Here is a 22,224-nt window from a genome sequence, read left to right as displayed (position 1 = left end):
GCTGAGGAGAGGGCAGGTTAAGTATGGACGAGAGAGGTGGGTGCTTGCAGCATGGACGAGGAATGTTCTCTCGCCGATAGAGAAGGGCCGGATGCGCAGGAGAAGTCCCAGGTGTCTACGGCAAGGTCATGATTGGGACACGCGCGCACGACCATTGTCAACGTCGAGCCACAAGTATGTCCGAAGGTCCGAAGTCCTCATCGTGATTGTAATATGTGTTGATTGATCAAGCCTTCGAGTCCAGTTGAGGGATGACATGCATTTTCTCAAGCATCGATGGCTGGTGTTGGTGCCATTCGGGCATGGGCGGAGGACTCTCCCATATAGCGATGCCTACCACCTTCTATTGAGTCCGAGGTCTCGTTCAACTGTAGCCACAGCTAGCGCGCGTTGACTACAAGCTGTAGTCCTGCGGTCATTTGAGCTGACCTAGAGTGCCGAGAAGAAAGATAAAACCCGCTCGTTCACACAGTATACTGACGCGACTAGACGCGCAAGATTCATTGCACATGTGAGCTCGGCGCAGGTGGAGGTTTTCCAGTGACCTACGCACGGTCGCTCATTCTAGGAAGAGGATACCCTGAAGCCAGCAGCGACATGAATCATCAGTAGAGGCAGTTTTTCTGCTAAGGGCACGGGCAAATCGAAGGAGGAGCTCACCAAGATGTCCAATCCTGAGATTGGCATTTTTCTTACTGGTCGCATGGAATGTGGCCGATATTGAGGTGTTCCCGGCCCACTAAGGATGGAAGCTTGAAGCTGGAAGGCTTCAGGCCTAAATGAGGAGGGGCGTCGTTCAAAAACCGTCGCACTTGAGTCAGACGTCCATCGTGATTCTGGTCATATCCGACGCCCTGGTATCGAAAGTCTTCCCGTCTCGAGCGTTCACTCCATCGCATCAGGTTATGGTGAGTTGTCATATCCAAGGCCGAATATTTAGTCACGCAGTCACATGTCACGGTTCATGTAGATGGTCCGTTGGAAGGCCTCTATCTCGCTCGTCTGCGTCTAAAACGCTGTAAAAACTCACATTACAGACCTAAATTAGGCTAGTAAGTTGCATATGAAAGAACGAGCCGCTCGAAGCAAAAATGAGCTCTCAAAATGATGTTTTTGCGTCAGCCGGGAGTCGAACCCGAGGCTAGAGCAGTTAACCCCATTTGGGGCCCAGCTGGATGGGAAGCTCCAATGTTACCGTTACACCACTGACGCTTGAAAGACGTTTCTGGCAGTCCAAGAATCATCCAAATCGACCCAGAAATGAGCGAGGAATAAGCAGAAGAGAAAACGGAAGTTCCAGAGATATTGATCGCGCTCTGGACATGTTGTGAGGTTATTTGACAGCGTATGTGGCGCGGAAGCTTCACGGGAGGTCATCCTTGGGCTCTCCAATCCCGGAAGCAAATGAGATGGCAGCTTCAGCCATATAATACAGGACACTGTGCAAATGCGTATCTTGAGCTGCGACATATTTGCCCTCGTCCTCACAAATAGGTCTGTGTCATCACAGAGCCCAGGAAGGTTGCCATGTGTCTGTCCCTCTGTCGGATTGGTCGCGTGATGTCTTGTGGCAATATATGAGAGTGCGATTCCGGTACATATGCAAGTACATGTACACGGTGAGATGCTAAGAATACATGAGGCTACATCTAGTTGAAGGTCGCGGTCTTCACATCCTCATTACCGTGCTCCGCTAGCGTCACGGTCAATGCGCCATCGATACCAACCACAAACTTCACGTCCACCGTCGTCGTCCATTTGCCTGCCTTTGGCCCCGAGCCCAGGATTTTGATCGCCTTCTTCGCCTCGAACTCGACGACGCCCAACACACGGTCCTTCTTCAACACCTCCTGCTTCACCTCGATGTCCTCCGGCTCCTCATCTTCCTCGTACTCGTCATACTCATCCTTCGGCGGCTTTTGCAGCTCGACCTTGATCTCCACGCTCGCCTCCGCGACCTCGAACGCGAACTTGCTGCTCTCCTCGCTCTCGACTTCGACCTCGAACGTCACCGCCCGGCGCGCCGGCAGCGGCGTCTCCTTCGCGATCACGGGGACCCACAGCCCGTCCATCGGCTCGCCCGTCTTCGCCGCGTCGGGGAAGACGACGCCGAGGGCCGCGCTCGTCGCGGGCACGTCCTGCACGTCGCGCAGCTTCGCCGCGTCCGTGAACAGGTGCCGCAGCTCCGCGTCCTCCTCGCCCAGGACGGCGATGAGCTCCGCCTGGAGCGCGCACCCGCGCGCGAGCACCGTCGTCGGGTCGCCCTCGCCGCCGCCGACGACCGTGCCGAGCGAGAAGGGCGTCGCGACGCTCTCCCGGAAGCCCGCGGCGAGCACGAGGTGCTCGTCGAGGCCGGGGAGGGAGCCCGTACCGCCCACGTACACGATCTCGTCGACGAGGACGGGGTCGACGGCGGCGGCGGCGAGCAGCGCGGTGACCTCCGTCGCGACGGCCTGGTACGTCGGCTTCGCGAGCATGTCGAAGCGCAGGCGGTTGACCGTGCCGGTGTAGTCGAGGCCGTCCTTGAGGGACTCGACGGAGCACGTCGCGGCGCCCGGGGACGCGCTCAGCGTGCGCTTCGTGTGCTCGATGGCGAGGAGGAGCTTGGCCTCCGCGCGCGCGTCCTGCGTCGAGGGCGCGGGCGCGACGGCCAGCGCCGTCTTCGTCTTCTTCGTGAAGTCGGCGGCGAAGAACTTGATGAGCGCGGCGTCGATCTGCGCGGCGCCGATCGTGGTGGACGAGGAGGAGGCGATGACGTGCGCGAGGCCGTCGCGGATGGACAGCAGGTTGAGGGAGAGGGACGAGTGGCCGACGTCGACGACGAGCTGCGTGCGGTCCGGCGAGAGCTGGCCGCTGCCCCACGACTCCGACGTCGTGGTCGGGACGGTCGCCGCAGCCTCATCGAGCAGCTGCAGCACGTTGACGCCCGCGTCCGTCGCGGCCTTCTCGAGCGCCTTTTGCTGGGCCTCGGTGAACCACGTCGGCACGGTGATCACGGCGCCCTGGACCTTCTTGCCCATGAAGTCCTCCGCGGACTGGATGAGCGAGCGGATGAAGATGGTGGCGACCTCGGAGACGGTCAGGATACGCTCGCCCAGGACGGGTTCGGACGCGGGGGTGGCCAAAGCGGACGCGGCAGGGGTGTTCGACGCGGTCTTGGGCGCGGAGGGAGCGGGAGCGGCTGCCTTGAGCACCTCAACCTTGTACGCGGGCTCATCAGGCTGATCGGGGTGCTGGATGACGGGGGCAGAGGTGGATAATTCCGGCTGCGAGATCTCGGAGAACCTGGCGCGATCGTATAAGAACGTGCACGATTGTAAGCAGCTCTATGGTCACGTACTTCTTCCCCAAGATGTTCCTGAAGCCAACGATCGTGTTCTTCGCGTTCTTCACGAGCTGGGGCTTCGCCTGGTTGCCAATGTACTGGCGATGGATGGATCAGTATGGATACTATCTGGACGATGACCGCTCACACCATTTCCTCTCCGTGGAAAGCCAAGGCGCAGGCAATCTGGCGCTCTCCATCCTCGTTCGCGATGCACTCAGCATGCCCTTCCTACTTAAACATATCAGCCAAGTACTTGGGCAATGCGGACGCGCCTCACCTTCGTGAAGACCGCGATAGACGCGTAAGAGTTGCCGAAGTTGATACCAACAACGGGGGGAAGGGTGGACACCTCGATAGGTGCCTCGGCGGTGCCGTTGGGAGTTTTTGAAGCCGCCATCGCGAGTGTGGAGGAAAGAACAATGGGGAAAGAAAAACAATGATGGCGAGCTCGATCGACGCAAGTCGCGTGCGTTGAGCAAGGTCACGTGCAGAGTTGCCTTCCGTCCGCCATCCATGGTCCACCTGCTCCTCGAAAGGCACCCCGTCCCTTCGATGATGTTCCCGTCACTTTATCAACTCCGAGGCTCCTATATCTACAGCATCCTGTTGCTGACAGTCACCGACGACCTCGTGGTCATTAGAATCCGGAATCCATTGAATGCACCCACTGTTCACTGTTCAGTCCTTGGAAAGCGCGAGAGTTTGCAGAGGACCAGTTCCTGAAGTCCTGCATGGGGATTAGGTATCCATTCAGCGTCTATCAGATACTCACTGCAGGCATGTGAATGAGCGCCTATCCGAACATCGGGAAGTACAAGCAGATCCGGGAGGTATGTCGTCAATCGCCGCTTGATGCTCTCCACGGGGTTCTCATTCTACGCCACGGTCAACCTTATGAACCTTCGACCATTCACCCAACGAAAGAGAGCCTGGAGGCGATCCCCTCGTATGGACTGCAGCGGCACAGCGGCGCACTCGCATCACCACCTTCCCGAGGGCGGCATTCTATGACAAGGGGATCTCCATTGACACGCGGTGGACCTCTATTGTCACGCGGTGGACCTCTATTGTCACGAGAGGGACTTCCATTGATGCCCAGGTACACTCCATGCACCGGCCCGCAGTACAAGGCGCCTACACAGGTCTTGTTATAGATACATTCCAGGTATACAAAGGCGGCGCTTGCTTTTAGCAGGCGTCAGGGCGTCCCTTGTTCCCTTTCTCCCGGCCTGCTCTGACGCGGCTTTACGACCTGCTCTGGCCAGACTTCACGAGCCGCGACGATATTCCTCAATGGCCTCCAGTAACGATCCTTCATCCCAGATCCCGGACGTGCGCGCCAGCCTGGGACCGCTTCTGATCGCCTCGACGATCTCTTGGGCGTTCTGGGGTCTGCTGACGATGCAGGTGATACGGTACTATCTTTCGTACGTGTCGCTTCACTCGAGGATCTGCCGCGTCTGTAAGTACAAGATTCGGGACAAGTCTCTGAGCAGCGCCTAGGTATAAGCGAGACACCACGATCACGAAGACCTTGGTGAGTTGTCCGCTGTGATCTGCAGCGCCTCATTTGACGCATGCGTAGGTCGCCATCGTCTGGTACGAACGCGCTCGCTTTGCCATAATAACAAGCGCCATAATCACCCACACCAGGTTCCTAGATAGTGCACACGCTGTGATTCTCTATCGTGGTGGTATGTGGCCCATGCTTTCTTGCACTCACGAATTCAACTCATCGCGAATGCAGTCTACCAATGTCTGATAAACGACTTGTACGCCGTGCCGTGTCTTCAGGGGAACCTCACTTAGCCTTCCTTCGTATAGTGGACGGATGATCGCACTCGAATTCTCACGGTAAGCCCTCGCTGCGTGTCTTTTATTGTATGTATTCGTGGACCGGCGCTCATTCCCTTCAGCGTCTTTGTAGGCGCCGTTCCATCCTGAATGAAATCAAGATACTCATCATCACCCACCGCACCAGGGCGAATTCCCTCCGCGCGCCATCGTCACCATTCTAGTACAAGGCTTTTGTTATTGGCGGATATGGAAGTGTAAGTCATTGTTCCCTCCCGGAGACATGGAACGGAGGCTCTGACATGCATCAGTACACCGCAGCTTCATCCCTCTCGCGCTTTTTGTGAGCTCGTCTTGTCTCTCCTGTTACTTGATCTCACAGGGGACCGCCGTAGGTCATAATGGCTCTCGCGCAGATAGGTTCGTATCCAGGACTAGCTGTGGCGTATATCTGACTTCGCGCGAACCAGCGTTTATGATTCGTACGTCTTGAGCGGCATCCCCCCTCGAAACCAGCTGACAAGATGAAAAGTATACATGGTGACGACGTTTGGAACCTTCCCAGCGTCGCGCAAGAGCTCCCTCCTCAAGGTGAGATCGCATTCATGGGAATGATGATGAGCAAAAAATCGATTATGCTCCGCAGTGCGCCTCCTACGGCTACCTCGCCGCCGTCTTGATTACGGACCTGACCATGGCCGGGCTGCTGTCCGCGCTGTTGTATAAGCAGCGGAAGGACACGCCGTACCAGAGGTTCGTAGGACTTTTACTTGCCTGTGTGATTCTGACTGACAAGGAGCGCCAACAGGACGAGCGAGATGCTCCGCCGCCTCTTCTACTACTCCATCAATACCGGGACCTGGACGGCCGTGTTTGCCCTAGTCGCGATCTTGACGGTCAGTATCCTGCGAAGCGTCTCCACCGTGCCCAGCTGCCTGCGCTCCCTTCACTTACTCTCGCACAGGTCAGCTTCCAACCCAAGACCGCCTGGTGGGCAGCGATCTTCGACGTCGGCGTTTGCGGCGTGTACAGCAACACGCTGCTCGTCAATCTGAACGGGCGCGACTTCGCTGCGGGGGAGCCGGAGGTCTCGCACTCGCCGGTCTCGGCGCAATCAACCAAGCATGGGCCGCTGCGGGACTCGAAGCGCGGTCCGCTGAGGGACTCGAAGCGCGGACCGTCCACGGAGTCGACGGCGACGGAGGCGATACTGCCTTTTGAGGCGGCGAAGCGGTCGCAGGTGCGTCTTAGACTATTTTGATCAAGGGGACTTTAGATAAATACGCGCAGCAGATTTCGGACGTGGAGTAAAGGGAGCTCCTCAAGCTCGGACACTTCGTTTTTTTTCTAATCTCGCGCGCTTGATCACTAGTCTAATTGTACAACTACGAGAGAGTCTGCAGGACAATCTGACAGAGAAATCTACGCATCCAATCTAGTTGGGTGTGGTGTTGAGGTCACCAGAAGAGGTGCAAGTTACAAGTTGCCGTCAGGACGCAAGACGAATGCAGCTCACGTGATCGTGAGACTCGTCGGCTCCGACGTGCGGCATGGGTTCGGGGAGAATTGGATCATCCATCTTATCTATCGACTCTACCGTCGACGACAGGCTCTGCCACACGAGCTAAAAGCTCCTCATCACAACTATAGCTTGGGCTACTTGAATCGCTCTTTCACGAATGAAGTTAGTTTCCACCCAGCGCTGGCGGCGTAAGGTGGAGGCGTCCAGGGTGTAACATGTCGGCGCCTATCAATAGATCATAGCAAGTTGATCATCGGTGCGAGGAGGGGAGATCAGTGCGGTGTGTTCCGCACCGCTGAGCCAGCCTCTGCGCCGCCTTCCTTACCATAGAGCCTCCATCCTTCCGAAAGATTGGTAGCGATTTGAGTGTCCGGGCAGGCTGCCTTTCCACTTCAGAGCTTCACCGATCAGAATATTCACCAGCAGCGATGGAGCGACCTCTCGCATCATTCGGCATCAACGCCCCAGGCCCGCGCAGCGCTCATACGCCGACACACAGAGGCCCACGCGGTGGCGGCACGCACCAATCAGCGAGCTATATAGGCTAAGGACGACGCCGGCGCGCAGGACGTTCTCCTTCCAGTTCTCCCCTTCCCTTACGCCTCATTCCCGACCGTGACGATCGAGACGAGTTCTTGGCGATGGCTACGCCCGCGTCCCCGATCCCGGACGTGACGGCGATCCTGGGGCCCATTCTCATCGGCTCAGCGATCTCGTGGGTGTTCTGGGGCCTGCTGACGATGCAGGTCATTCAATACTACGTTTCGTGGGTTTTTGCATGCCTTCGCTTGGTAGGGACGGCAGGCTGATCGACTTCGATCAGGTACAAACGGGATCGCACGCCTTTGAAGACTTTGGTGAGTTTGAGGCGCAGTCGATTCCTCCAAACGACTGACGCATGCGTAGGTTGGCGTGGTTTGGTATGTAAATGCAAGGGGCTGCGAGTGCTGACTTACGTGCTGAACTTGGTCCAGGGTCCTGGATGGGGTTCATGCCATCGTATCCTTCTATGCCGGTACGTCGAATGGTTTCTGCCGTGCTAACGCGACGTACTGACTGTAGGTCCAGTCTACCGATGTCTCGTGAACGATTTGTGGGTAGAGTCAGTTGCTCTCAATCAGTCGCTCACGCGTATGTAACCAGCGGGCATCTGGATCCTCAACATTTTCTGTGGTGGGTAGCATCACCGCCACACGCCAACTGAAGTGACCAATGATCTGAACAGGGTCAATGTATGCAGCGTGTACGCCCTTCCACGCAGCCACTGACTGACTTCATGTCGACAAGGGAGAGTTTCCGCCACGAGCCGTCGTCACCATTCTGGTGCAAGGATTCTGCTTTTGGCGTATATGGCAGCGTGAGTTGCAATTTGTGTAGGTAGCGCGATTGCCGGCAGGCTCATACGGCATTCCGACAGTGTATCGCAACCCCATTCCCGTCGCTCTGTTTGTGAGTATCTCGAAAAGGTGTACAGTCCGCGGTACTGACCGTCGTCGAAGGTCGTCCTGGCACTCCTGCAATTAGGCTCGTAGTTTCTGCGCCTGATTACATGAAGGATACTGACCTCACCTCTCAATCTACAGCTATCATGGTCGGTGCGTGCGGAACACACTCATCCTTGCGAGCGGGTCCTCACGAGATGAACAGTGTACTTGTTGGCGATGTACGCTCTGCCAGCAGAGTCTAGCGTCCTGTCATACCGTGCTGAGTCACCTCCAGGTTCGGCCACTTCGCGGCTGCGCGGATGACGACTATCTTGAAGGTGCGTGCAGTGCCAGCACCTGTCGTCCGATGAGCTCACTGGTGCCGTCCAGGGAACGTCCTACGGCTACCTTGCGGACGTGCTGATCGCGGATACGACGATGGCAACGATGTTGTCTCTCCTGCTCTATTTCCAACGCCGGAAAACACCTTATAAAAGGTGAGCTTCATTCTCATTGCGCTGATTTATGGCATTGGCTTATGCGGCACGTCCACTTCCTTAGGACCAGCCAGATGCTCACCCGCCTGCTCTTCTACTCCGTCAACACGGGTACCTGGACGGCCGTGTTCGTGATTGCGACCATAGTTCTCGTGAGTGTCCATCATCCCCCGCATCCTTCCATTTTCTTCGTCCTCCCCTCGTAGTGATTCTCCCTCCTCCCGCTTGCCTCACTATCCTCCCCACTCACCCTCCATCATAGTGCAAACACCCCAAGGAGACCGACTGGTGGGCGGCCATCCTCGACCAGAGCATCTGTGGCGTCTACAGCAACACCTTGCTCGCGAATCTCAACGCGCGCGACTTCGCCGCGGGCGAGCGGGACGTGACGCTCTCGGCGCGGCGGACGTCGGCGCTGGGGGCGGAGTGGATGTCGCGGGGGGCGGAGTGGGCGTCGCGGGGTGATTCGTCGGCGACGGAAGACGTATTAGCGTTTGCGCACACGAAGCGGAGTCAGGTGAGTTAGCAGTTAAATGTGCATGATGTTCATGGAGGGGGTCGATCTCTCTGTCCATGCTCTTCTCTTTCAGGGTGAGTGTTAATTTCCTGTTGTAGATGTCGGATATGGAGGATAGCAGTGCGACCCGGACGTGATGGGTTTCTGCTATATGTAGTCGCTCTTTTTGTACGTCGTTATCCAAACCGCGTGCTCAGACTTTAAGTCTGGTGGGGTTATTTATGTAGGCCATACATGGCTTGAGCATCGCGACAGGACCGAGCTGTGTATAATTTGAGGGCTACGAGCACTCTGCGGCACAGTGCACATCGTGAGGATAGCGCATAAATAAAGCGAAGAACCATAGATGATGGTCCTACTGCTCGCACGCTACACGCCCGGCCGCTTCGCAGCCTCGAAGACAAACGCGGCGCCGGTCACCAGCGAGGTTGAGCGATACTTTCGCCCTCCTCCCCACCCGCCTTCAGGGAGTCAGAGCGCTGACCCAATATGCTCGCCTTCGTGCCTAAGTCGCCTGCCTTATGACTCGAGTCGCCCTTTATGTTACTGGAGTCGCCCGCCGTCAAGCTCGACTCGTCCCCCGAGGGCTTGAGGAAGGAGAGCGTAATCGCCTCCTCGCCGACGATGTAGTCGCGCCCGTTGAGGTTCACGAGGAGCGTGTTGCTGTAGATGCCGCACACGGCGACGTCGAACATGGTCCAGTAGTAGGCATCGCCGACGGGGCGGATGGACTGGGGGTGGCGGGTGGAATGAGCGGATGGAGGGATAGACGAAGAATGGAGAAATAGACGAAGAGACTAACCAAGATGATCGCCAGGAGCGCAAACACGGCGGTCCATGTCCCGGTATTGATGGAGAAGTACAGGAGTCGGCGCAGCATCTCGCTGGTGCTAAGATGGGGTCGTCAACCCCATGACAAATCTCGCTAGACCACGAGCAACAAAAGAAAGGAAACTCACTTCTTCAGCGGTGTCTTCAAATGTTGCCTATATAGCAGCGCCGTCAACAAGCCCGCCATGGTCAAGTCGGCGACGAAGACGGCGGCGAGGTAGCCGAAGCCGGCCAGCTGTAGATGGAGGATGGGCGTAAATCAACGGACTCAATGGGGGAAGGGCGTGGATGCTCACGTCGAGGAAGAACCTCCTTTGTGCGGCCGATACGTTGCCGAAGCTTTAAAAGAGGAGTCGTGGTTAAGAAGGGGATAGCGAACGAGAAGAGCGCCACGACGTACGAGCCCAACATGTATGCTGGCTGAGAGATTAGCGTGATAAAGGAATACTGGAGCGAGAACACGTACCGACGGTGAATACTGACCACGACGATTAACCCACGAAGCGGCAAGAGGAGGTCTCGCGGCGCACCTATTTGTAGCAAAGTCGTAAGCACCTTCAAGACGATCGTTAGCGCATGCAATCTGAACGAACAACCAGCTCACGCACGTATAGTGCGACCGGAACATAGCTACGATACACTAGCGCAAAATCAGCCTCACGAACTCAAATTCCCGGAGGATGGAGACGCACGCTTCCATATCCTCCAGAAGCAAAAACCCTGCACGACGATCGTGACCAACACCCTTGGTGGGATCTCGCCCTTGTGATTATCGTCAGCGCCTCGAACAATGCCAATGGGTCTCGGAATCAATACCATCACGCTGCGAAGGAAGGGGTGACTCAGTGCTCAGGACAAGGTTCGTCAGACCACCTTCACTCACCGATCATTGTCGAGAGGTACCACACGGCCGCTTTCGAAATATCAGTTAAAAGAAGGGCTCCCTGATCAAACCAGAGGCCGATCCTACATACAAATCGTTGACAAGGCATTGATGAACTGGCGAATCATGCATCTTGAGCAAGCCCTACAGCAGCGCGAAAGCACTGACGTACTTCCACGAAATAAGACAATGGCGTGAGATAGGTCGAGGAACCTGTGTCCGATGAATACTGCGCCAATGGCGGCGTTCACGCGAACATACCAAACGGAGGCGACCTAGTTGCGGGTCCATTTGTCAGCCCGGCAACATCGGAGGGAAGTCTGACGAGGCCAACCATGCTCTTCATGACCGAGGAGTCTCGCTGATACCTGGAGCGATGTGGTGAGCGTTCAGAGGAGGCGGACAGGGATGATGGTGCACATACGACAAGTAGTAGCGTATGACTTGCATCGTAAGCATGCCCCATAGGATCCAGGAGAGGACAGAGGAGATGAGTATCGGCCCAAGGGAGGTTCGCACGTCTGGAATTGAAGGCGTAGAAGGAGCGGAAGTGGCCATCGTCACGGTCAGTGGTCGGGAATTGCGAGGTGAAGAGGAACCGATAACCCTGGCAGTCAGAGCCTGTGAGCCAGAGGGGGGAGGAGAGAAGGCAGTAGACGAACGTTGCATCGAAGGCCCTATATATTGAGTGCCTTTGACGAGAAGCACGGGCGACGAATATGCGTGCTGAGAACATGCGAGGTGACCGGCACCGGACGTGCGAATTTCGAAGATCTCGCGATGCATTGTTTGCTGATGGGAAAATGATATGTAGGCGCGGTACGAGGTGTCCGGGCCAGGAAATTGCTTTGAAGCCTTAGGACAGCGCCAGAGGGTCTGTTCAGAGCTCTGGAAATGCTGTATATAGAGCGTTTTGGCGAGCATTCGTGGAAGGGTAAGTGCTACGGTCAACACCTGGAAAGGACATGCAGTTATAGAGCACCTCAAGCTCGTCTTCAAATCGCCAAATCCACTCTGTAGCCTCGCGCGTTGCTTACTCCAGCAACATGCATACATCTATAAAGGAACATACTGTGTGCTTGCTGCGTGTGCTCGGGCTTAGCTATCATGCTTGAACATCTGCTCAAGGTGCAGCTCCGACAAAAACCACAGAGATCTGATTCTCCTCATGTATTCCAGGTTGAGATGTTCCAGATGAAATGTGCAGCGCTCGTGATGGCGGAAAGCAAGGAGCCGGCAAACGCCGAATTGTTTATCCATGTTGGTGGAGGACCTCCTTCCCACGCGCTTCTTGCCTCCGCCCATGTCGCCACATTCAATCCGAGCCTTCGCGTCAACCCTTGATGTGTGTTCGCTTAATGGACGTCTTTTGGAGACATGAGATGGCCGTCAGGTATCTGGACATCCGCCTCTTGACCTTCCATTGCAAGTCAATGGCGCGCGCCGCGCGCGCCAGCGTCGTACTTGATTCAGCTCACGGCACTCGACCCTCTCGCGAAAAGCTTCATTCAATACGCACGAACATTCCATGACGACTCTAGGTATGATATTTCTGGAGAAGAATGGAAGCGGCACCCAAACGACCAGCCGACTCACCAGATGGGACGACCGCCAGGGACCGCGGAAGGCAGACTTCCATCGCAACTCAGATGAAGTCTTCTTTCCCCTCCTGGCAAGTACTTGTCTGCTCATACATGCTGATAGCAAGGTAATAGACCTCTCGCGCGCTTCGTTCACGCTCAGACCCACGAAGTGGCCAGCGCGGGCCAACGAAGCACTGTCCGGCCTCTCGAGAACGCTGGAGGATAGTCCATGAACGCCTCTATATACGCCAAAGTTGACGGCGACGCATATAAGGGCGGCCTTGAATCTCAACGGTAATCCACAGTCCTCGAGTTGACCCCGCCTTCGCCCCTTCTTCGCGCCGGAGCGCACTTCTATCTATTCCACGAAAAAAAAAACTTGCTTCAAGGGCACGCTGCGCGATGTCTGAACAGGTCAGTCAGTACCCTATTCCACGTGCTTAAGCACTCATCGACGTCTTCAATACACGAAATGCATCCCGACGAACCTCGTTGTGGCGCCCCTTCCTTTCGCTGGCTCCGCTCGGCGTGCCATGCAGCCGTATTCGCTTGGTGTGAGTACTCGGCTTGACCCCCAACGTGCTGTCCTCTACACGGCGACAGCACATATCGGCACTGTTTTTTCGGGCGCGTTTCGCCATTGCCTCATAATGCAGCATTACCAGCGCTTTTTCGCTGGACTTTCGACTGACGAATGCTTCACAGGATAGGGTCACCAACCATTATGGCAACAAATTTCCCCCGGGAGTAATACTAGAGGTGATCGCCCCGCCCATAGTCAGTGCCGCATCTTCCCGTTATGTCGCGTGCCTTCCTTGCATTGCGCACCCTTCGTACACCCACGGCTAACCATGGAATCCTGTAACAGACTGACAGTCGTAGTGGCATCTACTACGCAGTGCGCCCTGACAGATACACCGCTGCCCCCGAGTTGGTCCATGAGTGCGACCTATCTGAACATGCACGGGTAGTCAGGCGCACCGTGTTCTTGCCTGAGCCGCCTCCACCCGGACGCGGATATTCTGGACACGGATATCCTGCAGTCGGATATCCGCACGGGTATCGTGGATAACCATTCTTATTTTGAGGTGCGTTAGCCCTCTTCCGGTCGTGTCATCGGGTGCCGATGCTTCACCCCAGTATCGGGTGGCGAGGCTTGCTGGACAAATTCTTGACACCGGCTAGAATCCGGCTTTGTAGGGATCGCGCTTCATATGTCGATCTCGTATACGATGTGCAGCAAGTATAGTGCGTCGTCATTGACAATGCAGTCATGATTGTTTGTCCTCGATTGGCAAGCGATCACCAACATGCAACGACTTGGCTCGAGTTCCCCTGGTAAGTCGATATCTCAGGAGTTGCAAATCGGCAATCGCAAAGCTTCGGCAGCGCTAGGGCTCTAGCGTTCATCTACTTGACCCTGAGGTGTCAACACTCGAAAAATAGCCTGGCATTCGTGCGTATCTTGACCTTTTCACTTGACTCCGTAAGTCATCGCACCGCGGGGGCGCATGCGAGAAAAGATTTCCAGCTCCATAAGCAGTCGCTTGTCCGTATCCTTATAGCTATGAGTATCTGCGGGCTAATCAAGCTCTGCCTAATCGTACACAGACCATCAATACACCCCAGGTATAACCTTCCATCGCACGACGCTCGCATACGAGCTCCACCGCCTCCCAGACGTCTCGCCCATCTCCCGCTTCCGTATCCGAGCCTCCTCGACGTTGGCTCTCAATGCCAACGCCACGCATAAAAGCCCAGCAATCGCCTTCGCCACGCGGCCATTCTGCGACGACAGAGCGGAGCTGACGAGGACGCTGCTGCTGTATCGCCATCCCCACGACGGATCGCAGCGCGCCCGCCTCCTCAGGATGCCGCGCGAAAGTATGCCGTCTCAAGTGCACCGGCGATGCGACGCGTGGCACACCGCTGCTAACGACGCCGGCATTCCGACGAACGAGCGTCCCGAGCCTCGTGAGCAGGACACCGAGGACGCCCGGGGCCGCATAAGAGCGTGTCTAGCAGGCGTGCGTAAGGAAGGCGAGGGGGCGCCCGTGGTAGTCGGGATGCTAGAGGTCGAAAACGGGGAGCCACTCAAAGAGGGAGAGGGCAGAAAGGAGCGTACATTGCGTTTGTCGCACTCGCACTCAAATATGCCGCGGAGGGAAGACCGACTTGAGCAGTCTCGGAAGGCCGACTTCACCAGTCTCAACTTGACCAGTCTTAGAACATCAGAGAAAAACGATGAATAAGTTATTGCAATGAACGAGTGGAAAAAAAGTATCTGCGGACGAATCCAAAGTCCCATTAAAGAGTGGTAAGTAATCGTGTATGCTGGTCGGCACTCACTATCGCGGTGCGGTATGATTATTGCTTTTGTTGCTTCTCTATTTCTCTCCGCCTCCCTCCCTCTCTGTCTTCAGCATGCATCTCTCCCGACTCAACATATCTCCCGACTCCTCAACCCTTCCGCCCGATTCGGGTGGCGCGCCCCCGGCGCGTCCGCACCTTGTCGAGGAGAGCGGTTGGCCAGCCCGACCCGCCTCATATCCCATCCGCTTTCCGCCTCATATCCCAGCCGCCTCCCACCTCGTATCCCATACGCACCCAGCCTAAATCCCACGCACCCAACCTAAATCCCATACGCCTCCCTCTCCCACCCCCGCCACTCAAACACGGGCAGCGGGTGCGCCTCCGTGTTGAACACCCACTGATCGAGCGGCAGGAGGTCCTCGTCGGTGAAGAGGAGGAAGAGGTACTTGAAGGTCTCGGCGAAGAGCCAGCTGGGAGGGAGGTTAGTGTGGGATCACCCTTCGGGAGCATTGGGTCCTTTGGCAGCGTTAGGTCCTTTGGCAGCGTTAGGTCCTTTGGCAGCGTTAGGTCCTTCGGGAGCATTAGGCCCTTTCGGAGCATCAGGTCCATGCGCTTGCGCATTAGGTTTACGCGCTTGCGCAATGCGCGAATGGGAGGCAAGCGCACCTCGAGCGCGACGCACATGTATCATGACGAGGAGATACTCACCTCGGCTGCTCGTCCGTCATCCGCGGATGGTCCGTGTTGATCTGGCTCACGACGCTGTAGCCGTACCTACAAAAGGGTCGTCAGCCGATTGTTCGTAGCTCATCCCAACACCGTCTGCTCTCGTCCTAACACCGTCTGTCCTCGTCCCAACGCCGTCTGCTCTCGTCCCATGCGCCCCCCTCCTCTAGCTCTCGCCCTCTCCTCGGCCTACAACGCAGCCACCAGAGAATCCTTGAGAGTTCCCTCCTCGAATCAAAGCGATTCCTTTCCCCCTCGCACAAATCAACGCTAGATCCATAGCCAAAACCACTCACTCCGCCCGACACCACCTTTCCATGCTCTGGAACAGCCGCCAGCCGCGCTCGCGCCACACCGGGTCGCCCGTCGTGCGCCAGAGGAGGTAGATGGATTCGATGGTCTGGGGGAGGATCAGCGTTAGCGTGGGGGCGGGTGAGCCGTGGGGGAAGGTGAGCGAGGCGCAAAGGAGGAAGGGCGAAGCGAACAGTGCTCGAAGTTCTTATGCAGCGAACAGCGCTCGAGGCTCTTATGCAGCGAACAGCGAGGCACAAAAGGGTGTAAATGGGGAGGAGGAAGGAAGCGCCGTCGCAGTAGCACCTCGACCCGGTGCGCGAACAACCAAACCCGCACGCACCTCCGGCCTCAACAACCACGAATTACTCCGCACCCTATAGTCCAGCGCCTGCGCCCTGTTCTCCGCGTCGGCGGGGATGGGCTCGACGCGCCGCGCGCCTGGGGGCTTGTCTGGGGGAAAGCGGCGAGTCAGCCTTTGGATCGGACACGCGCAGGGCCTTCAGGTCGGGCATACGCAAAACCTTCAGGTCGTGCGTACGCCAGGCCTTCAGGTCGCGCATACGCAGCGCCTTCAGACCGCGCATACGCAAAACCTTCAGGTCGTGCGTGCGCAGTGCCTTCAGCTCGTGCATACGCAAAACCTTCAGGTCGTGCATGCGCAAGGCCTTCAGGTCGTGCATACGCAGCGCCTTCAGGTCGTGCATACGCAGTGCCTGTAACTCACCGCCGCCCTTCCTCCCCTCCCTCTCCCACTTATCGACCGCGACCAGCCACGGCGTCGGCGGTCCGCCCCCGGTACCCTATGCGACGCATTAGTCTGCTGCTCTTTTTTGCGTGTGGGGGGGGGAGGGATGTAGGGGTGGGCGGCGGCCGGGGGGGGGGGGCAAACGGGCGGGCGGGGGAAGGAGGGAGGGAGAACAAGGGAGGGGAGGGCAAGGGAGGGGAGAACGAGGGAGGAGCGAACAAGGGAGGAGCGAACGAGGGAGGGGGAAGGGGGGAGGGGAAAACGGGGGGAAGGAGGGAGAAGGAGGGGAAAGAAAGAAACGCAAGGGGGGAGGAGGAAAGAGGAAACAGGAAGGAAAGAGGCAGAGCAGCGGCCGTGGAGAGAAGGGCGAACGAGGCGATGGGGTGGGAAGGGCATGCAAAGAACAGGGCAGACGGAGAATAGGGCATGCAAAGAACAGGGCATGCGAAGATGAGCGTGATCGCTGTCCTATTCTCCAAAGACAAAAAAACGTTGAAATGGATGAACGAGAGAACGCTGCGATGATTGAAACGAAAGAACGCTGCGATGAATGAAACGAAAAAACGCTGCCATTCACTTCCAAGATACACAATCGCACTCACCATAGCCACCCCATCCGGCCCCAGCCCGCTCGGCATATCCGCATACGTCGCCCAGCACGTCTCCGCGAGCCCCTCCGCGGCCCACATGTGCAGCTGCCGGTCGTGGGGGGTGAAGGTCGGGTGAGGGAGGTTGAGGGCGGAGCGGGTGAGGTTGCCGGCTGGCGTGCTGGTTACTGGAGACGGGAGGGTTAGTTTGCGTGTGGACAAGCCGCGAGGAAGGTGAGGTGGGCAGTGAAGGAAGGAGGAAACGAGCGAGCGGCATGAGAACAGCGCGCGAGATATCACGCCAACGAGGAACTCAAAACTCACCCGCCCGCCCATCCACCTCCGGCACCGCCCGCGCCCCCAGCGCCAACAACCCGCCCAAAAAGCAGGTCAGGTGCTCGAAGTTGTGCGACGGGCGGCCGCGCGCGATGGCGGTGTCGCGCAGGTAGTAGGGCGAGGCGGCTTGCATGTCGGCGTCGGTGTTGGGGGATTTGACGTCTGTGGGGGTGTTAGTGTTGGGTGAGGATTTGCCACCTGCGTTGGTGTTGCCTGAGGGCCTGCCGCCCTTCACGTCTATGATGCCCGCCCACGTGAGTCCTGGCGTACGCTATGAGGAGGGACGGGGCTCTTACCGGGGTCGCTCGGTTTTCTGATCGCATCCGTCACGTACAGCAGCCCCCGGCTCGGCGAGACGTACGCCAGGTTGGCAAGTATGGCGTTCGCGGAGTGGACGTCTGGGGAGGAGTAGATCAGCGTACTAGATGGGCATGGGCGGTGCGGGAGGAGGGCATGGGGGGAAGTCAGTGCGCGGTGTGGAATGCGCGCTTGAGGGGTAAGCGAGGAGGGGAAGGAGGCGAGGAAGGGGGGTGAGCGAGGAAGGGGGGTGAGTGAGGAAGGAGGGGTGAGCGAGGAAGAGGGGTGAGCGAGGAAGAAGGTAGACAGGGGGGGAGGTAAAAGAGGGGTGGACGAGGGCAGCGAAGGATCAGAGCCGGCAAAGGCTCCACACGGTGACGGCAAGAGAGAGCCGCGCACGCTCGGGGCAGAAAAGCGATAGCGCGCGGACGACAAGCGATAGCGCGCGGACGACAAGAGAGAGCCGCGCACGCTCGGGCAGAAAAGGCAGTCGACGCCGAGTCGTCCAAGGGAAGATAACCCCCTCAACTCAGGACCAAAAAAAACCACTCAGGACCAAAAAAAACCCCTCAACTCAGAACAAAAAAAAACCCCCAACTCACAATGATCCCTCACCCTCCCCTCGCTCCTGCCGCTCACCAACCACTGCTTCAGGAGATACTCGTACGCGCTGTCCGCGGCCGCGCCCGCGGAGAAGTGGACTGGGAATGCGTGAGTAAAGGGCTGGGGCGTCCGATGCCTGCGACTGGGGCGTCCGATGCCTGCGATTGGGGCGTCTGACGACGGAGGGAAAGGGGGATCGTCCAGCGCGCCACAGCCCTCCCACCCCCACTCCTCCCCCGCCACCCGCCCACGCCACGCCACGCCACCCGCTCTCATTCCCCCCCTCTCCCCCACATTCAAAAGCCCAAACACGCGCAACAACGGTATATCCGGTCCCAAAAAACCCAAACCCCACCCCCCCCCTCCCATGCAAAAAAAAACTCACAATTCCGCCCCACCCCACTCCCCAGATCGAACGCGCTCGGGTAGAGGCCGTCCGCGTGGGAGGAGTTGTAGAGGAGGACGTCGTTGATGTGTTCGACCTGGGAGGGGGGTTAGTGGGAGGAGAGATGAGTGGTTTGGAGGGGGGGAGATGGTGGGGAAGAGGGTGGGGAAGGGGAAGAGCGCGAAAAGGAGGGAAGGGAGGGAAGAGGGCGAAAGGGAGGGAAGAGGGAGCAAGCGCGGGACGACCGGGGGAGATGGGCGCGATGAAGGGGGGGGGGAAGTAAGATAGGAGGGGGTGGACGGGAGTGAAGCGTGAGGGTTCGCGAGAATAACAAGCGCAAAAATCAGAAACCATGGAGCTGACCACCGCACCTTCTCATAATACTCCCGCTTCCCGGTCAGGTGCGCGAGGTATTTGCTTTGGGGGGAGGGGGCGTCAGCGTTCGATAAGTGAGAGGGGGGAAGGCGACATAAGGAGAGTAAGGCGGCGAAGACGAGAGAGGGGGGCGAAGACGAGAGAGAGGCGAGGGAGGGTAGGATGAGGGGAAGGAGGGGATGAAAGGAGAAGGGGGGACGTAGGAGGAGGTGCGAAGGCAACAAGAGGACGACAGAAATGGGAGGTCAAGACAAGGGCGAGGGGCCAAAGTCCTGCAAGGAACGAGCGAGGATTCAACTCGTAGCGTAAAAAACCACCCCTCCAAACCAACCAACCAAACCAAAAAACCACCCAACAACACTCATCCACCCCCTCCCCCCTTCCAAACCACTCAAAACCAACCCTCCACCCAACAACAAACAAAAACCACAACACTCACAACTCCACCTGGCAGCTGAGCGCCTCCGCGAGCAGCACGCTCGCGCCCGCGAAGCCGCGGTGGGTTTCGCCGCTGGGGGGGGGGGGGGGGTCAGTTATGTATTCTAGTGTGTGTAGGGTGGGGGTGGGGGTGGGGGAAGTGAAAGGGGAAGGGGGGGTTAGTGTTGATATTCAGGGGCGGAACGAAAGGGCGAGGGGGGAGTGAAAGGAGTCAGGTGAGTGATAGTCGAAGAGGGCGGGGAAAGGGGGGGGGCGGAGCGGATGAGAAGGAGAGGGAGAGGACGGAGAAGGGGGGAGGGAGGAGGGCGAGCCCGAATGCCACCATGGCCGTCGTCGCGAGATCTTTCTACCTCCCAAAACAACCAAACCACCCCCTACCCACCTCACCGTATTCACCCCATACGCCGGCAGGCCCGCCGTCGTGTTCGTCGCCCCGCCCGTCGTGTTCGTGTTCGTCGCCCGCAGGAGCGCGGCGCCGAGCGCGTCGGCTTTGGAGAGGAGGATTGGGTGCTGGGGGGGTGTTAGTAAGGGTGAGGGGGAGGGGGGGAGGGGTTAGTATGGGTGAAGAAGGGGGGGGAGGGAAGGGGGTTAGTATGGGTTGGGGATTAGGGGAGGCGGAGATCCAAGTGCAGGCCCCCGGTTAGGGGGCGGCTAAAGAGATGACCCAAGGAAACCACCCACCTTACTCAGCGCATACGCCCCCAGCAGCCCGCCCAAGTATCGGATCGTGGTCTCGAAGAAGGGCGCGGCCTTCTTGTCGGGCATGGACCAGGTTTGTTGGGAGACGAGGTCGACGGCCTCGGTGAACATGTCTAGGGGGGAGGGTGTCAGCTCACACCACCCACATAGGCCTCCGCCGGATCCGAGTCCGCCTCCAGTGAAATCGAAGACGGCCTCCAGCGAAATCGACGGCCGCCTCTAATCCCAATCCCACTCCCAATCCCAACGAACTCGAACAAGCGCAAGCCTTAAGCCACCCCACTCACCCTCCAACCCCATCAACCACATCGTGTCGAGCCCGTCGACGGCGGAGACGGCCCAGGCGTTGAAGGTGTCCGCGGTCTTCCCGCTCACGGGCCGCACCTCGTCGTGCCCGAAGGCCTGGCGGCGGTATCTGTGTGGGGGTTAGCTGCAGGCCATACGGAGGGGAGTGCGCGTGTTGGTGTGAGGGGTCAGCACGCGTGTATGTAACAGTAGCTTGGCGTTAGCTCTGCGGGGCGATGTATCGAGCAAGGGGCATCGTAGCATGGCGTTGGCAGGGGTGCTCGTAGCAGGGCGTCAGAAGGGGTGCTCGTAGTATGACGTTGGCAGGGGCGTTAGTAGCAGGGCGTCAGAAGGGCCTTGGGAGCGAGCGCGCGTGAGGGGGCAAGGGGGGAAGTGGGGCGTGAGGGAGGAAGAGGGACGGGGTAAGGGTGAGGGAGATGGGAGGAGCGACGGAGAGGGAGACAGGGGGGAGAAGCGGACGAGACGGAAGAAGAAAAGAGCGCGATCACGCACCCATTGTACGCGTGCACGAACGCGTTCCGCACCAGGTCGGCGCGGTCGGCCCACGTTTTCGCCTCTTCGGGGGTCTGCGGTGGTCGCATGGGTTCGTGCAACGGGATGAAGGGCGGCGGGGGCGGAGGTGGCGGTGGTGGGTGGTCGAAGAGGGCGGGGCTTGGGGGGCCTGGGGGGTGGGAGCGGTTAGTGAAGGGTAGGGGGATGGACGAGAGGGAAGGGAGGGGAAGGGAAAAGAGGGAGGAAGGAGAGGGATGAGAGGAGCGGAGGAAGGCATCAGAGGACGCGTTCGATGACGGCGCGCATACATGGTGGTGCGACGACGACGCGTCGAAGGGCGACAAGTACGCCGTGTCGAAGCGCGACGATCACCCCGTGTCGAAGCGCGACAATCACCCCGTATCGAGAAGCGCGCCGGGCGTACCGAGAAGAGCGTCGGCTACTCACCAAACGGCCTAAATACGGACGCCAGCAGCCAGAGGCCGAGCATGATCGCGGCACCGGAGGCGATGATGCGCACGGGGAGGCGGTCGGGGGAGTAGAGGGCGCGCATGGAGGGTAGAGGTTATTGCGGTAGAAGTGGTGAGAGGCGGTGTGTGTTGAGGTGGTGTCTTGAGGTGGTGAGTGGAGAACGCGAACAGCGCGAACGAGGCGCGTGCTAGGGATCCCGAGCGTATAGCGAGCACGGACGCGGGCGCGTATAGAGATTGCGCGTCTTCGTACAGCGAGGGTGTCGAGCGTGTAACGATGCGAGCACCCCGAGCTGACGATGAAGAAGGCAGAGGTCGACCTCAGGCCCGGATCGACGCGGTGACTGGTACAAGAGGATCGAAGTGGTGACTGGCGAACGAGGATCGACGCGGGGATCGCCCTAGTTGCTTCTTGCACCCGCGGCAGTACGACGTCAAGCGTGTACACCGATGGCGATGTCAAGGCGTGTGCCGATGACGATCTCAAGCCTGCCTTTACACGCCGAACGTCAACCGTGTGTCGCCGCGAACGTGGGCCGTCTGTCGCCAACAACGTCAAGCAGACACACTCACGCCAAGCGCGGACAGACGTGGCGGCAAGCCTGATCGGCGCCTCGGTCTCCTCGACGCGGATCGTCGTACCGGCTCCCCGCGGATCCTCGTGCCGGCCGCTGCCAAGCGAATCCCACTATCACCCCGCCTATCACCGCGGGTGCGTCGGTCCGAGGTCTACCCCTTGCTTCTGCCGTCCTGTCGTATCCATGTCCTCTGCTCATGAT

The 22,224-nt window shown here is 58.4% G+C and overlaps 7 protein-coding genes and 1 non-coding gene across 8 annotated transcripts; 4 read left to right on the top strand and 4 right to left on the bottom strand.

The window, feature by feature from the left end:
* Window positions 1-1,114: 1,114 nt before the first annotated feature.
* Window positions 1,115-1,212, bottom strand: SCHCODRAFT_t273. Its single transcript has one exon. It is a non-coding gene; the product is annotated as a tRNA-Gly (tRNA).
* A 326-nt stretch (window positions 1,213-1,538) lies between these two features.
* Window positions 1,539-4,054, bottom strand: SCHCODRAFT_02753740 (actin-like ATPase domain-containing protein). Its single transcript, XM_003026432.2, has 4 exons — window positions 3,606-4,054; window positions 3,476-3,556; window positions 3,341-3,423; window positions 1,539-3,285 (listed from the first exon to the last, which is right to left on the bottom strand). Exons 1-4 carry the CDS (start codon window positions 3,723-3,725, stop codon window positions 1,650-1,652), a joined length of 1,920 nt encoding a protein of 639 aa, XP_003026478.1. The 5' UTR covers window positions 3,726-4,054; the 3' UTR covers window positions 1,539-1,649.
* A 458-nt stretch (window positions 4,055-4,512) lies between these two features.
* On the top strand, window positions 4,513-6,554 carry SCHCODRAFT_02594195 (uncharacterized protein). The gene is made up of 15 exons (XM_003026540.3): window positions 4,513-4,755; window positions 4,832-4,865; window positions 4,914-5,022; window positions 5,076-5,100; window positions 5,153-5,182; window positions 5,245-5,251; window positions 5,310-5,379; window positions 5,434-5,465; window positions 5,518-5,542; window positions 5,593-5,604; window positions 5,655-5,713; window positions 5,769-5,875; window positions 5,931-6,018; window positions 6,087-6,362; window positions 6,416-6,554. Exons 1-15 carry the CDS (start codon window positions 4,622-4,624, stop codon window positions 6,431-6,433), a joined length of 1,026 nt encoding a protein of 341 aa, XP_003026586.1. The 5' UTR covers window positions 4,513-4,621; the 3' UTR covers window positions 6,434-6,554.
* Window positions 6,555-7,285: 731 nt separating this feature from the next.
* On the top strand, window positions 7,286-9,091 carry SCHCODRAFT_01163940 (uncharacterized protein; the record flags this gene model as incomplete). Its single annotated transcript, XM_003026539.1, has 11 exons — window positions 7,286-7,410; window positions 7,468-7,501; window positions 7,551-7,564; window positions 7,619-7,659; window positions 7,713-7,737; window positions 7,932-8,001; window positions 8,022-8,093; window positions 8,228-8,239; window positions 8,417-8,565; window positions 8,630-8,717; window positions 8,828-9,091. 11 exons carry the CDS (start codon window positions 7,286-7,288, stop codon window positions 9,089-9,091), a joined length of 894 nt encoding a protein of 297 aa, XP_003026585.1.
* Window positions 9,092-9,498: 407 nt separating this feature from the next.
* SCHCODRAFT_01109319 (uncharacterized protein) lies at window positions 9,499-11,354 on the bottom strand (the record flags this gene model as incomplete). Its single annotated transcript, XM_003026431.1, has 10 exons — window positions 9,499-9,813; window positions 9,885-9,972; window positions 10,042-10,148; window positions 10,210-10,252; window positions 10,444-10,468; window positions 10,518-10,543; window positions 10,606-10,675; window positions 10,797-10,826; window positions 11,058-11,164; window positions 11,221-11,354. 10 exons carry the CDS (start codon window positions 11,352-11,354, stop codon window positions 9,499-9,501), a joined length of 945 nt encoding a protein of 314 aa, XP_003026477.1.
* Window positions 11,355-13,997: 2,643 nt separating this feature from the next.
* SCHCODRAFT_02719337 (uncharacterized protein) lies at window positions 13,998-14,937 on the top strand (the record flags this gene model as incomplete). Its single annotated transcript, XM_050347081.1, has 1 exon — window positions 13,998-14,937. A coding segment is annotated over one exon (634 nt), but the record flags the coding sequence as incomplete, so codon positions are not given.
* Window positions 14,611-15,246, top strand: SCHCODRAFT_02644899 (uncharacterized protein). Its single transcript, XM_050346408.1, has one exon. The coding sequence runs from the start codon at window positions 14,804-14,806 to the stop codon at window positions 14,993-14,995; it is 192 nt and encodes a 63-aa protein (XP_050197001.1). The 5' UTR covers window positions 14,611-14,803; the 3' UTR covers window positions 14,996-15,246.
* SCHCODRAFT_02673672 (glycoside hydrolase family 47 protein) lies at window positions 15,012-21,528 on the bottom strand (the record flags this gene model as incomplete). The annotated part of the gene is made up of 14 exons (XM_003026430.1): window positions 15,012-15,162; window positions 15,401-15,466; window positions 15,715-15,818; window positions 16,053-16,162; window positions 16,251-16,377; window positions 17,060-17,232; window positions 17,369-17,542; window positions 17,677-17,778; window positions 18,280-18,378; window positions 18,666-18,762; window positions 20,160-20,290; window positions 20,465-20,592; window positions 20,976-21,039; window positions 21,423-21,528. 14 exons carry the CDS (start codon window positions 21,526-21,528, stop codon window positions 15,012-15,014), a joined length of 1,632 nt encoding a protein of 543 aa, XP_003026476.1.
* Window positions 21,529-22,224: the final 696 nt, after the last annotated feature.

Source organism: Schizophyllum commune (genome assembly GCF_000143185.2).
Source record: "Schizophyllum commune H4-8 unplaced genomic scaffold SCHCOscaffold_17, whole genome shotgun sequence".
Taxonomy (NCBI): domain Eukaryota; kingdom Fungi; phylum Basidiomycota; class Agaricomycetes; order Agaricales; family Schizophyllaceae; genus Schizophyllum; species Schizophyllum commune.
This window is presented reverse-complemented; position numbering and strand designations above follow the sequence as displayed.